Genomic DNA, 15899 nt, shown 5'->3' on the forward strand with positions numbered 1-15899 from the left:
AACGCTCCGCGCTACCCGCCAGAAGAGTAGGCCCGCGAGCCAACGTCTCGGACGACCCGGGGACTCAGGCCCGCCCCGGCCTGCGCTAAAAGCGGAGCGCAGCCACCAGCAGCTAGCTGGGGAGGGAGGGGACTGCCCGGCCGACTTTTCATTGGCCCGGAGTCACAAAGGCCGGCAGGCTCTCCCCCTTCCGGCCGCTGAGTGGTTGAGGCCGAAAAGCAACGCCTGTCGTCATTGGCTGAGCCCAGCTGTCAATCCGCCCGCGTCTCGCGGCGCGACCCGGCCAGGCGCGGCCTGTGGAGCAGTCTCGAAGCCTGCTGCGGGGAGAAGATGGCGGTCGCAGTGAGAACTTTGCAGGAGCAGCTAGAAAAGGCCAAAGAGAGCCTAAAGAACGTGGACGAGAATATTCGCAAGCTCACCGGGCGGGATCCGAATGACGTGAGGTAGGGGCGGTGGGAAATGCCGGCGCCGAGGGGCAGCCAGCAGCCGGGGGGACCGGGCGGGCGGCCAGCCTGAGAAGGCTGGAATATTGAGGCCTGTGCCGGGCGGCGCTGGAACCCCAGCCTCGGCGAGCGGGGAGTCCTGAGGCTCCGCCGAGCGGCCCCGGGCTCGGCCGTGTGGGGAGGAGCGCCGGCCGCGCCGGGCGGGCTTCCCGCCCGTGGGGAGGCCGGGCGGCCGCTTCCCGCCCTCGGCCTGCAGGCCCGGCAGCGCCGCACAAAGCCGCTTCCCCCGCCCGGCCCTGTGCCCGCAGCCCTCCCGGGACGCGGCCGCCGCCTCGCCGCAGCCCCCTGCCCACGTGCGCCTTCTTGGGGTGGGCGACTTCAGGACCCAATCCGAACTCGTTGATGTGTAGTGGCAGCGAGGTCAACATCATTCCTGTGATGCTGGTCTTGGAGAAACAAGGAAGTTGAATAAAATGGGACCTCCTGCCCTGTTTCCAACACGTGGGTTCGAAACCGTCTTTTTAGAACTTTTCTGGTCATTTTCTCTTTGGGCTCCACGGCGCCCGTGGAAGAGTCTGGTGCCGTTAGACGTGTGCACATGCGATTTTTGTACTGATTTGTCGCTCTCTTGTAGGCCCATCCAAGCCAGATTGCTGGCCCTTTCTGGTCCTGGTGGAGGTAGAGGACGTGGTAGTTTATTGCTGAGGTAAGGTTTCCTTAGGACTGAATCCCTCTGCTAAGACTTGGGGCTTCCTATGCTAAGGTCATGTATCGGGTGAAACAAAAATCGTGGTAGAGCCAGTGTTCGGAGTGTCTCGTTTGTTTTGTTTAAAGCTGCGATCAGGTGTAGTTTTCTGTGGACTGATCCTGGAACTTCATTTACATGCCAAACTAGACACGGGAGAAAATATTAACTGTACCCGTTTTCTGTAAACTTAATTCATTTTTGTAGTTTTTAAAAGCATGCTTGCAAGTATCTTGAGCGAGTGCGCATTTAAGGTTACTTTCAATGAAAGTGTTAATTAAAAATTTAAATTCTCTTGCTGAATGGAGATATCATTTATCTTAAACTTCAAGTGCTTTATGTCGGACTTCTTTAATTGCAGGCGTGGATTCTCAGATAGTGGAGGAGGACCCCCAGCCAAACAGAGAGACCTCGAAGGGGCAGTCAGTAGGTATGTTGGAGGCAAAGATTGTGCAGGTGTGCTTGTGTGCTCTGTGTTCTGAGGTAGCATGCAAAGATAAATACTGTCGGATTGGGTTGGGTTAGAATGGAGTAGTATACCGTTTTTTCTGAGTCTGTTCCCTTGGTATTTGACTGAACTGAGAAAGCCAGTATCCCCCAGAACTCAGTTCTTCACTAACAGTAACAGATATTTTACCAAAAGAAAAGGTCACAAGAAGAATCAAGATTGGGAAAATAATCAGTCTGTGCCACTCTTCTGTCTGGTACTACAAAAATTTAACCAGCTTGAGAAATATATCATAGGAGATCACAGTTTGGATATGGCATTGGTGATAACGTTTTATGCTTTTACTACCAGAGGAAAGAATAAAATGGGATTGGAGATTGGTAGAATGAGGCTTCTGGAAATGAGTCCTAGAAAAGTAGTCATTTGCCCTTGGCATGCACTTAAGGCACATTCTACAGCGGTGGTTTCAATTCTTTTCCCTGTGTCAGGCTGGGCGGGGAGCGTCGGACTCGGAGAGAATCACGCCAAGAAAGCGACCCAGAGGACGATGATGTTAAAAAGGTAATTGAGATTGAAAGAACTTCTTTGAGGATGAATATAGTATTTTCACTTTGCTACGTTTGAAAGAGTGCCACCCATGTGCTAGTAAAATTACTGAGATTTCTTATCTCTCACAGCCGGCTTTGCAGTCTTCAGTTGTAGCTACCTCCAAAGAGCGCACACGGAGAGACCTTATCCAGGATCAAAATATGGATGAAAAGGGAAAGCAAAGGTATCTTTAGTCTCCTTCTGGGGGAAAGAACTCCTGTCAAGTACGGCCATTTTAAGAAAACTTAAGGAATTGTTCAAGTGTCTATAGTATGTTTCTTTTAGGAAATGGTGGGCCTACATGAAGTGGAACATTGGAATTGAATTTTCTTTTTCTGTTCTTTAGGAACCGACGAATATTTGGCTTGTTGATGGGCACCCTTCAGAAATTCAAACAAGAATCCACTGTTGCTACTGAAAGGGTATTTATGCAGTAAATTTCCTTTTCTTCCTTTGTTTAAATTACCAAAGTAGTTGATTATATTTTTTAAAAAAGAGCTGAAAAGCTCTCGCAAGACTTCATTGAAAGCCTAAAATGAAGCCAAGGAAAAACTTATAAAACTTTCTGGAGTCGTTCTATTTTTAACTGGTCTTTTTTTGATGTGCTGTGAAGTAAATGAGTGAACCTGGTTTTGTAGTGCAAAGAGCCCTGGTCTGTGAGTCAGGAGAACCTGAGATCTGCTCTCGGTTCTACCGCAGTCTCATTTCCTGGTCCTGGACGAGTCCCTTTACTTCTTTAGGCTTGAGAGTGCTTTCTCTCAAATAGGAGAGTTGAACTCAGTCTTTGTAACTAGTTCTGTAATTCTCTTTTTCAAGACTTATTTACACACTCAGAGGCAGTACTTAGCACTCTGGAAGCAAAAGCATAAACATTACCTGCCCTCTACAGTTTATGTAACTGTGTCATCTTTCCAGAAGTTTTTATTTTTTATTTATTTATGTTTTTCTGAAAGATTTAAAAAATGTTTTCCTTTTTCTCCCCAAAGCTTCCCGGTACATCATTGTGTATTTTTAGTTGTGGGTCCTTCTAGTTGTGGCAGGTGGGACACCACCTCAGCGTGGCCTGACGAGCCGTGCCATGTCCGCACCCAGGATCCAAACCTGTGAAACCCTGGGCCAGTGAAGCAGGACGCACGAACTCAACCACTCGGCCACCAGGCCAGCCCCAGAAGTTTTTATTTTATTCAAGCTGCAAAATTGTGTCCTCAGAGTTGAACACCAACTTTTTGCTTCTCAGGGGAGAACTATAGTAGGAAGAGAGGTGATAATTCAGTTATAGAAGGTTTATAAATTTTACTTTAGCATTTGTTTACTAGGGAATTTAGAAGGCTTAAAAGCATTTTGATGTTTGAAGAATAAGGCAGTAGATGTTTTAAAAGGGAGGGAGAGTTGACTAGTTTGTTAATTACTTCATTAGGACATCGCTTCTGTTAAATTCTTTGATATGGTCAGAGAAATAACTGAAAATTTAATCTATAAAGGCACTGCTTTTTTTTTGGTCAATTTATGAACGAAGCTTAACTAAAAGTTGTGTTGAAATGGAACAGTTATTGATATTATGGCTAATAGCCTTGAAATTTAGATTTTTATGTGAACAAGCTTTGGTCCCCATTTCCTGAAAAGAGAAATTGCAATCAGCCTCAAATGCTAAGTGCTAAGTTTGAATTAGCTGATATCCTGAATTGCAAATGTGAGATGTATACAGATAGCTTGGGAAAATTGTAATGTTTCACATAATCAGGATGTGTAATAAGCTCTTAAAGATTATTATTTATCTTTAGCAAAAGAGGCGCCAGGAAATTGAACAAAAACTTGAAGTGCAGGCAGAAGAAGAAAGAAAGCAGGTTGAAAATGAGAGGAGAGAACTATTCGAAGAAAGGCGTGCTAAACAAACAGAACTGCGGCTTTTGGAACAGAAGGTTGAGCTTGCGCAGCTGGTGAGTAGTATTTTGGAATTCTAAAATGGGTGATCATTCATGTTTACAAAAGCACTGACTTTTACCTTTTCTTTAGCAAGAAGAATGGAATGAGCATAACGCCAAGATAATTAAATATATAAGAACTAAGACAAAGCCCCATTTGTTCTATATTCCTGGAAGAATGTGTCCAGCTACCCAAAAATTAATAGAAGAATCACAGAGAAAAATGAATGGTAAGTGTACTGAAGCAGTCTGTTGAAATTTTCTTAATGGGTAAGGTAACACAACACACATTTGTTTCCTGTAATAATTGTGATTCAATAGTTGATTTTTTAAAAAAGTTATTCTAAGGTGCTAATATGTTTGGAATGCAGGGGCGTTTGTTTCCTGAAGAATTTTAATCTGAAACTTACATTGTAGGCAGTGCTTAATACATGTGAATTTCTTAAATGTTTGAGCTGGCTTCTTTTTGCTTGGTACTCTTAGTAACCAGATATAAATGCTAATAAAGTAAGGGGGAAAAGCGAACACTGATGTAGTCGATAGAGAAAGCATACATGGAAGGATGGGCATTGCTAAGATGGCAGTTAGATGATTTCTCTCTCCTTGGGATCAGAAAAATTAATGCATCATATGATACCATGAAACTGATTCTGTTTAAAATAAATTTTATTTTTTATCTAGCGTGAAGTAAGATAGCAAAAGGTTGTTCTCTTTCCATCAGTTAGATAATGGGGTATAGTTTTGCCTGCTACTAATTTCTTACTATATAGGTTTCCAGTGGATCTTTGCTTTTATCATTTTATGTCAATGTGTAATTACTTATTTGCCATTATCAGTCTGGTCATCATCTCTTTACAAAGACATTGAGATAAAGCTCAATAACATTTTCTGACCAGGTGTCAAATTACGACTTTGAATTTTCTTAATGATGGTAAATTTTACACATGTAAATTTTTATCCCTTAGCTTTATTTGAAGGTAGACGCATCGAATTTGCAGAACAAATAAATAAAATGGAGGCTAGGCCTAGAAGACAATCAATGAAGGAAAAAGAGCATCAGGTGGTGCGTAATGAAGAACAGAAGGCGGAGCAAGAAGAGGGTAAGGTGGCTCAGCGAGAGGAAGAGTTGGAGGAGACAGGTAATCAGCACAATGATGTAGAAATAGAGGAACCAGGAGAGGAAGAGGAAAAGGAAATAGGTATAGTTCATAGCGATGTGGAGAAAGAACAGGAGGAGGAGGAGCAAAAGCAGGAAATGGAGGTTAAGATGGAGGAGGAAACTGAGGTAAGGGAAAGTGAGAAGCAGCAGGATAGTCAGCCTGAAGAAGTTATGGATGTGCTAGAGATGGTCGAGAGTGTCAAAAATGTCATTGCTGAGCAGGAAGTCATGGAAACCAATCAAGTGGAAAGTGTAGAACCTTCAGAAAATGAAACTAGCAAAGAATTGGAGCCAGAGATGGAATTTGAAGTTGAGCCAGATAAAGAATGTAAATCTCTTTCTCCTGTGAAAGAGAATGCTAGTGCTCTCGAAATGGAAAATGAGCCTGAGGAAAAAGAAGAGAAAGAATCTGAGCCCCAACCTGAGCCTGTGGCTCAGCCTCAGCCCCTGCCTCAGCCCCCACCCCCGCCCCCATCTCAGTCCCAGCCCCAGCCAGTGCTCCAGCCCCATCCGCTCTCTCAGCCTGAGACTTTGCCCTTAGCTGTTTTTCAGCCACCACCTCAGGTCATTCAGGAGCAAGGGCACTTACTGCCTGAGAGGAAGGAGTTTCCTTTAGAATCTGTAAAACTCACTGAGGTGACAGTAGAGCCAGTCTTGACGGTGCATCCAGAGAGCAAAACCAAAACCAAAACTAGGAGCAGAAGTAGAGGTAGAGCTAGGAATAAAACGAGCAAGAGCAGGAGTCGGAGCAGTAGCAGTAGCAGTTCCAGTAGCAGTTCAACCAGTAGCAGCAGCGGCAGCAGTTCCAGCAGCGGTAGCAGTAGTAGTCGAAGTAGTTCCAGCAGCAGCTCCAGTACAAGTGGCAGCAGCAGCAGAGACAGTAGCAGCAGCACTACTAGCAGTAGTGAGAGTAGAAGTCGGAGTAGGGGCCGGGGACATAACAGAGATAGAAAGCACAGAAGGAGCGTGGATCGGAAGCGAAGGGATACTTCAGGACTAGAAAGAAGTCACAAATCTTCAAAAGGTGGTAGTAGTAGAGATACGAAAGGATCAAAGGATAAGAATTCCCGGTCCGACAGGAAAAGGTCTATATCCGAGAGTAGTCGATCAGGCAAAAGATCGTCGAGAAGTGAAAGAGACCGAAAATCAGACAGGAAAGACAAAAGGCGTTAATGGAAGAAGCCAGGCTTTCTTAGCCTATTCTTTGCAGCAGAAGATTTCTTGATGAGTAAAAGGATTACCTTTCCTTGTAAGGAGGATGCTGCCTTAAGAATTGCATGTTGTAAAAAATCTTTTTGGAAAATACAGACTGTTTGTTTACCAGACATTCTTGTACTTTTTGCATAATTTTGTAAGAGTTATTTATCAAAATTATGTGAGGTTCCAAAATATGTAAAATAATAATAATAAAAAAAGATTAACATCCCTTGTCATCTTTTTTAAATATCCTATACTCTGCAGTAAGAATGTATATTTTAATAGGTAAATCTTTAAGTCTGTTCCCTTCTAATTCTGTATCATACATTGCTTTTGTAGAAATAAATGTGCATTTCTTTCATTAGTTTTGAGATGTCCTCGTTGACGCTTGTATAATAAATATCCTCTTGATACCATTTTCAGCTTTTATCACTAGATACTGAACGTGATTAGAATGTCTTTGAAAGTTTCCTCACTTTTATTTGCCTTAGGCAGTTATTTTGAGTTGTCAAAATCAGATCTTTGCAGCTTTGAGGGGGAACATAATAGTTCTCCGTGAAATCATTTACTGTTTTTTCTAATCTCCCTTGTTATTTTAATCTAAGCATTTTCCCCTCCTCATCTTTAAACCACGTATTTGGTAGATAACTTAAAATAGTATAATTTGGTTGGCATTTTCTTCATGATTATGGGAGCATCATTCTTTTGTCTCCATGGTTACTTGTGTGATACAGCATATATATCTGTTAAAGAAAATAATCACTTCTTTCTAGGGGAGGGAGGTAGAAAAGTATATTCTAAATTTGGTTTTTGAGTTTGTGGTCTTGTCTTAACTTTTGTGTTGGCTCTAACTCTGAAACATGCCAATAATGTGTTTTCAAGAATTTTTGTTTAAGTATTGTATGAAAGTTTACAAAATGAAGGAAGTTAATCTACACTTGAATCTGTGAGCAAGATAACACGCAAGTGTACCAAGTGATTATTAACTTTGTTTTATAAATTTGTATGAATTTGGAGTATCTGTTGCCCATTACTATACATGTGCAAATAAATGTGGCTTAGACTTGTGTGACTGCTTAAGACTAGTACTTGTATTAACTTTTTGATGGCTTTATACAAGACAGCACTTAAATTTCCTTTTTTGAATTCATAATTTAACATTGACTGTAGCTTTAGTTTTGACTAAATACTCATAATGCCTTCCCTTGACAAGGAAATGGTAACAGTGAAAATGTCAGCAGCATTTCTAGCATTGTGTAAATGTAAACAAACATGTTAAAAGAAAAATCTTTAAAAAAATCCTTTCTTGGAATAATAAACAGGAAATGAGCAGAACTTCTCAAACTGCAGAGTTAGCTACCTGCATCCCTGGGCCACTTGTTTCCACCAAGAGTCACTTCATCCAAGGATTTTAATACTTTCCAGCATGCAGTACAAATTTTCTTTTCCTATGTGTCGTGTGTCATGAGGAAAAGGTTTGTAAACACTTAAAAGGGATGGCCATAAACTTAACCTAGTTCTTAAAAAAAATTTTGTTTAGTGAATCTAAAATAATTGCATGCATTAAGATCCTTTGTACAAATTAAGTATTGTTCACTTATTTTTACCCAGGAAAATTTGAACAATTGTGGTGCTAATAGAAAAGAGTAGTTTTGGCTTAAAGCTCAGTTGTTGGGAGTGGTGGTGATGGGGCTGTAATACATGGGGAGAAAAAAAGAGATCTTGGGAATATGAAGAGCAATTTTCAGTTATCTTAAGCTCTGCTGATGTATATATAAAGAATTCTAATTTTAATTTTACCAGCTTTTTTTAGTGGTGTGCATTTAGAAATTGGTTTCATTTTAAAAGTTGAATTTTGGTTTTTTTTTTAATGTTTAAAATTAATGCTTTATTCTTAGAAATGAAATATGGAATTTATATTCAGGGAACAACATAATTGGTTCCTTACGAAGATGAGGAATGTTAGAATGTAAAAGCAGTGGCAGTTTCCTAGGGGGAAAAGATATAACAGGGGTCTTTAGAGATTACGAATTAGTGTTGACGGAGAATTTAGAAGCTGAAGAGGGCTAGGGCTAGTGTCTTAAGGACTGAAATTAGTTTGGAGCTCTGGTAATAATTAGCAAAGATATCTAAGGGGCTGTGTAGGAAACATCTCAGTTACTGTAAGGTTGCAAGTTTGTGCAGTCACAGGAATTAGAAGATAAGATGATAATGAGCTCTAGCCAATCTAGGGCTCTGTGCACTACCTCTAGAACTCGGAACTGTGCACATGTATACTCTGGTAATTTGAGCAAAGCAATAAATTGAGTTTATAAACTAATAAATTGACAGTTTTAAAAGAAAGTTATTAATGATTACATGCTGTGGTAATATGGGCCAATGCCATCAGAATAACAAGTCACTAAAAGCTTCTCAAACGTATATAAAAATAGAAAAGGTAAAGAACTGAAAACTTGAAGAACTAGGTGAGGACGTACTCTACCAGAAAACGAGTTTTTATAAGCTACGGTAACTAAGACTGTGACAGCAGTGTAAGTGGAGTCAAATAGACCAATGAAATAGAATGAAGCCCAGAAAGAGATACTCACCACAATAGCTAAAATTGAAAAGAGTGGCAATACCAAGTGTTGGTAAGGTTGTGGAACAAAGGGAACTGTCGTATACTGCTGGTGAGAGAGTAAATTTGTATAACCACTTTAGAAAAGTAGCAATATCTGCTGAAATGCATTTCTGCATATCCTCTCTCCAAACAATTTTATTCCTGGGTATATATCCAAAGAAAAGTATGCACTGTTCACCAAGAGATGTACATGATGTCTCTAGCAGTATTATTAATAAATGCCTCAATCTGCAAATAACCCGAACGTCCCTCAACAGTAGAATGGACGAATTGTGGCATATTCATACCGTGGAATACTGTTCATCAGTGACAGTAAATGTACTACGTCTACATGCATCAACATGGATACCTCCTACAACCACAATATTGAGCAGAAGCCGGGAATAAGAGAATACATAGGATTCTATTGGCACAAATCTCAAAAACTAATTTATGGTTTTAGAAGTTAATCTATGGTGTGAGAAATCAGGATAGTGATTACCTTTGGGGAGAATGGAGAGGTTAATGATTGAGAGGGGGCATGAAGGAAACTTCCGGATTGATGGCAAAGTTTTGTTTCTTCACCTGGGTGATGGTTACAGTTTGTGGGAATCCACTGAGTTATATACTTAAGACTTGTGCACATTTCTGTACCTTCGCTATATTTAGGGCCATCTCCATCATGGTTATAGATTGTTATTACTTCTGAGTCAGCCAAAACAAGTTAGTCTCTCAATATATCAATGTTAACAATCCCAGTTTATCTTTTGAGTTATTCAGGAAACATTTATTGAAAACCTGTTTACTGAGTAAAAGGAAGTCACTTTCGGCGTTAGAGATTGAGTAGTAGTCCTTGCCTTCTACTATTGAAAGAAAAACTTTAAGCTGATTTCTTTTACTGTGATCATAGTCTTTCATTCTACAAATATTTAAATTGAGCATCTGCTGTGTGCCAGGTGTGCAAATAGGAACTGGGAATTGAGTGGTGATTGAAAGGGAGATATTAATTTCAACATTTTCAAAGGAAAAATCTAAGATAAAATAATTTCCTATAATACGTTAAGCTAAAGAAGTTGGGTTTTTTTTTCCTGAATTCAGTACTTTCAAATAGAGCACATAGACCTCACTGCTTCCTAGAGAATAAAGATTCAGATGCATATAATACATCGTGGTTTTAGCTTCCAAAGATTTTTCTCAATTTTCCCACAAGAATATTTACCAAAACTAAGATTCTAATGGTTATATCATAGGTCAGTTTCCTATGAGGTGATACCTTCGTTTAATAAACAAATAAGTACTTACAATGAGAAGTATTGTATGCTGGGATATTCACTGGCCCTGAGGGAGTTAGGGAAAACCTATGTTAACAAGGCAGAGGGTTTCCAGGGACAATGAGTAGAACATGTTTGGTTGCTTGTGGTTTGGAGAGATTTAAGGTTAGAGTGTAGGTAGCCCAGAATGTCAGCCTATGGAGTTTGTACCTCATCATTTTTCAAAGTATATTCAGTTAAAAAATATATTAAAAGTCTAGTCAAATATGTTTCAGAAATTACAGCTGTATATCCCTTCCTTAGAGATTTATAATGTATATCAGCATATTAAAGACCCTGAGAAATTCTGTGGCAAATCATACCATTTAACTTTGTGTTCTATGTTTATTTGACCGTGGAATTATTTTCTCATTTAAATGGAAAACTATTAGAAGTTTTTAAGTTAGGTTTTTGATTAAGAATTAATAAAATAAAATTCATGTTTTAAAACTTACTCTTCAATATAAACAAATAAAAAGATTATTCTTCCAGTTCTCCCCTTTTCCTGTTATTATAGGTTTTATTTATCAAGAGAGGAGGAAAATAGAGTAGGAGTATAACGTGGCCGGTGAAAGACCCTAACAACCTTGATGCTGTAACCAGTGCCGCTTAAACTGATTTTCCCAAATTCCTCTTGTCTGTAGAAGAGAGAAAATGCCCACAAATGGAGTATAAGGATGAGCCCAAAGCACAAAATTTTTGGTTTCTTAAGGGTTTAGATTTTATTTTTTTTATTTATTTTTTAAAGATTTCATTTTTCCTTTTTCTCCCCAAAGCCCCCCAGTACATAGTTGTGTATTTTTAGTTGTGGGTCCTTCCAGTTGTGGCATGTGAGATGTCGCCTCAGCATGGCCTGATGAGCGGTGCCATGTCCACGCCCAGGATCCGAAGCGGTGAAACCCTGGGCCGCCAAAGCAGAGAGCACAAACTTAACCACTCGGCCACGGGGCCGGTCCCTGGAATTTATTTTTTAAATTCATGAAATTTATATCATAGTTCAGTGTTATGCTGAATTAATAGAACTATGTTTTAAATTACTTATAATCAGGAAAAAAATAGCTCAAAAATTTTCCCACTTATCTTGTTAGTTAATAAGCTAAACTGCTCATATATTGAACTTTTCAATTTTGGGACAAAACATGTGAGAGGTTCACCCTCTGGCGATTTACCCTATGGCAATTTCTTTGTTACCAACAAATGTTATAAATGGAGAAAGAGAGCTGGAAAGTGGCTAGAAATATATTATAGTGTGTGGTTTTCATGCTACTCTTGATTGAATTTTCACTGAGTGTATCCTGTTGATGATAATTCAAGTGTTAAATACTGAGTTTCTGACCTGCTGGTTTCTTTCACTCTAATATGGGGAATTCTGAAAGAACTTTCTGGAAGAAGAAAGATGACTGGTGATGATATTCCTTTAATATAAGTTCCCATGCTGTTATTTTCGTCATTTTCTTATAACTTCTCAATGGTGTGATTTTCTTCACATGAAAACGAACTAACAGGTATGAATGACCCCAGAGTAAGGTCACCTCTTCATTCCAAATGCAAACTTCATTTTTACAGCAGCAATCTTTCCACACGTGCTAAAACATTCACAGTTTTTTCTTGCCTTTGTTAATCGAGATCATTACAACTTGAAAAACCAACTGCTCAACAAGCCAACACTATGAGATACTCTTTATCATTTACTTTATCCAGGTTTTTTTCCCCCTCCTCCGAGGAAGAGTTGCCCTGAGCTAACATCTATTACTAATCCTCCTCTTTTTTCACTTGAGGAAGATTAGCCCTGAGCTAACATCTGTGCCAATCCTCTATTTTTTGTACGTGGGACACCTCCACAGCATGGCTGGTGCGTGGAGTAGGTCCTTGCCCTGGATCCAAGCCTGCAAACTCTGGCCACTGAAGCAGAGCACATGGAAATTTAATCACTTGGCAACAGGGCCGGGCCCTACTTTATCCAAGTTTTTACAATTAGTATGATATTTCTTTCTTTTACATTTGCGTTGTGAAATACAACTACAAAAGGGTGACTATGGTGAACACCCATGTCACCACCACATGAGTTAAGATACAGAACATTGATGGTAATTTAGCAGCATTTTGTGAGTCCCTCCTCCATTGGATCCTTCCCCCGAGGACTTGTGATAATCATTGCATTACTTTATAATTTGAATACCTGTGCATGCATCCCTAAAGATATATCTTAAAAATCTCACTTAACTTTGCCTGATTTTGTATTTTATATAAATGAAACCATACTACACTTGTTTGTGACTTACTTCTTTTGCCTAATCGTGTTTGTAAGAATCATCTGTTGTAGTCAATCCTTTCCATTGCTGTATAGGGTTCCGTTATACATATGTATACACACACGGATATCTATGAACATAATTTATTCTTTACATTTTTGCTAATGATTCTTTGCGTTCTTTCCAGTTTGTGGCTGTTACAAAAAATATTGTTTGTAAATATTCTTGTACATCTCCTGCTGCATATGTGTGAGAATTTCTCTAGGACAAATATCCCAGGAGTGACATTGTTAGGTTATTGGGTTTATTGAACGTTACCAGATATTGCCAAACTGGTGTCCAAAGTGACTGTGTTCACTTTCACTTGAGCCGTCCGTGCATGGATCTTCCTGTTACTCTATTTTTTGCTTTTTGGTTAGTATCTTGTAATTTGAATTTTAATTTCTAAGATTACTAATGCATTCAAGCATATTTTCATAAACTTATTATTGGCAATTTGGACTCATTTTTTTATGAAGTACCTGTTTCTTGCCCATTTTTCCATTGGGTGATGTATTTTTTTATTTATTAGTAGGAGTTCCATATATATTCCAGATACTAGTCCTTTGTTGGTTATATTTATCACAGATATTTTCTCCCAGAATTTCTTAATTTTAACATAGTCAAAACTATAAATCATTTACATCTTAAGAAATCTTCTCCTACCCTGAATTTGTGTGCATATTCCCCTATATTTCATTCTCAGAGCTTTATATGTCTGCATTTCACACTTAAGTCTTTAAATACTTAGGTTTGAATTTCACGTATGGTATAAGGACTCCAATTTCTTTCCTTTTTTTCTTTTTTTAAACAGATGGCTTACCAGTTTTCCCATTACAATTTTTTGAAAAGACCTTTCCAGTTGGGTCTGTTTCTGGGTTCTCTACTCAGTTCCCTGGGTCTGTTTGTCTATCTCTGAAACCAATACTCCACTGATTTCATTACTTAATCCTAATAATAAGTGCTGTCTGGTAGGGAAAGCCTCTGCTTCTTATTGCTTTAAAGTAGGTTCTTTGCTACTCTGGGCCTTTGCACTGCTATGTAAATTTTAAACTCAGCTTGTTCAATTCCACAAGATAACTTGAGACTTTGATTCAGATTGCATCGCCTAGACAGATCTACAGACCTGTGCTGTCCATGTGACTGCTGGGCACTTGAAGTGGTGCCTGGTCTGAACTGAGATGTGCTGTAAATTCCAAAGACTTTGTATGACAAAAAGAATAAAATATTTCCTTAATAACTTTTTATATTGATTACATCTTGAAATGATAATATTTTGGCTATGTTGGATAAATAAAATGCATTACTAAAGCTAATTTTACCTGTTTCTTTTTGTTAATGTGGCTAATTAACAAAACTAACTTACATTTGTGGTTCACATTGTGTTTCTCTGGGACACTGCTGCTCGAGATCAGTCTGGGGAGCATCGACACTTTACAGTATGGAGTATTCCAAACCATCAACACGGCATATCTCCATTTATTCAGGTTTCCTTGAAAGCCTTTCCCGTAAAGGTTTTATGCATCTTTTGTTAGATTTATTCCTAGATACCTGACTCATACATGGATAAACAATTAGATTACTCTTTTGTTTATTTATTTATTTATTTATTTTGGTGAGGAAGATTCACTCTGAGCTAACATTTGTTGCCAGTCTTCCTCTTTTTTTTTTTTTTTTTTACTTCAGGAAGATTAGCCCTGAGCTAATATCTGTGCCAATCTTCCTCTATTTTGTATGTGGGTTGCTGGCACAGCATGGCTGATGAGTGGTTAGGTTGGTGTCTGGCATCCAAACCCCAAACCGGGGCTGCCTAAGTGGAGCATGCTGAACTTAACCACTATGCCTCAGGGCTGGCCCCTAGATTACTTTTTTATTGTGAAGAACACACAGACAAGTATATAAAGCAGACCATATACAACTCAATGAATTAACACAGTGCTAACACCTGTGTAATCACCCAAGTCAAGAACCAGAGCATTGCCAGGACCCAAGAAGCCCCTCTCATATCCCCTTCCAACGATTTCTCCTGTCCTCAGAGGTAACCACTATTAAAGTAATCAAACAAAGAAGCCATTAGAATGAGTGTCTCTAATGCTTGGCTGCCCGCTAAGCAGATGAAAACCTAAGCCTGAGGGGCTGGCCCAGTGGCGTAGTGGTTAAATTCCCACGTCCCGCTTCGCTGGCCCAGGGTTCCCTGCTTCGGATCCCTTATCATGCCATGCTGTGGCAGGTGTCCCACATATAAAGTAGAGGAAGATGGGCATGAATGTTAGCTCAGGGCCAGTCTTCCTAAGCAAAAAGAGGAGGATTGGCAACAGATGTTAGCTCAGGGCTAATCTTCCACAAAAAGAACCCGGTAAGCCAGAGTAAATTCCTGTAGAGGCCTTAAGGTTGAGAAATCGAAACCTAAGAACAACCAATCACGAACAGCCAACTGGGCTTTCCCAAATAAGGCAATTGCTTAAGCTCTAGCCAATCAAGTAATTCCTTGCTTTGCTTCCCGTCTGCTCTATAAAAGACTTTCTCCTAGTTCCTAAGTGGAGCATTCCTAACCATTCTGTTTGACACTGCCTTATTTGAATCAATGTTTCTGGAATAAATTCTTCAAATTTTAATGTACCTCAATTTATCTTTTAAAACCACTATCCTGACTTTATTGTAATCACTTTCTTGATTTCCTTCACAGTTTTAAAAGTGATGCATGCGTCTTCAACACTGTGGCTTACTTTTTCTCCTATTTTTTAATCTTTATATAAATGCAATCCTATTGTGTATATTTTTTGGTATTTGACTTCTTTTGTCCAACATTATGTTTCTGGGACTCACTCATATTTTTGTATGTCACTGTAGATGTCTGTCAGCAGTATATGGATATTGAGATTGTTTTAAATTTGGGGGTTTTACAAAAAATTCTGCTATAGGACATTCTTCTCCTTTGCTAAACATGTGCATGGATATACAGTATACTTAAGAGTGAAATTCCTAGGTCAAAATTAGAGAGAGAGAGAGAGCACTTTAGCAGATGGCACCTAACAGTTCTTCAAAGTCATTGTCCGTTTTAAGTTTCCCTAGCAGTATATAGAAGTTCCCATTGCTCTGTATACCTGCTAACACTTGGTATTGTCAGTCTTTCTAATTTCAGCCATTGTGGTTGGGATATAATATCTCATTGTGGTTTTAATTTGCATTTTCTAGAT

At 39.4% G+C, this 15899-nt stretch overlaps 1 protein-coding gene across 1 annotated transcript; it reads left to right on the forward strand.

Annotated features, from left to right (window-relative positions):
- Positions 1-68: 68 nt before the first annotated feature.
- On the forward strand, positions 69-7582 carry PNN (pinin, desmosome associated protein). The gene is made up of 9 exons (XM_023624330.2): positions 69-443; positions 1078-1149; positions 1550-1618; positions 2125-2197; positions 2314-2408; positions 2571-2646; positions 4006-4161; positions 4238-4376; positions 5112-7582. Exons 1-9 carry the CDS (start codon positions 331-333, stop codon positions 6476-6478), a joined length of 2160 nt encoding a protein of 719 aa, XP_023480098.1. The 5' UTR covers positions 69-330; the 3' UTR covers positions 6479-7582.
- Positions 7583-15899: the final 8317 nt, after the last annotated feature.

This window comes from Equus caballus, chromosome 1, assembly GCF_041296265.1.
Source record: "Equus caballus isolate H_3958 breed thoroughbred chromosome 1, TB-T2T, whole genome shotgun sequence".
NCBI lineage: Eukaryota > Metazoa > Chordata > Mammalia > Perissodactyla > Equidae > Equus > Equus caballus.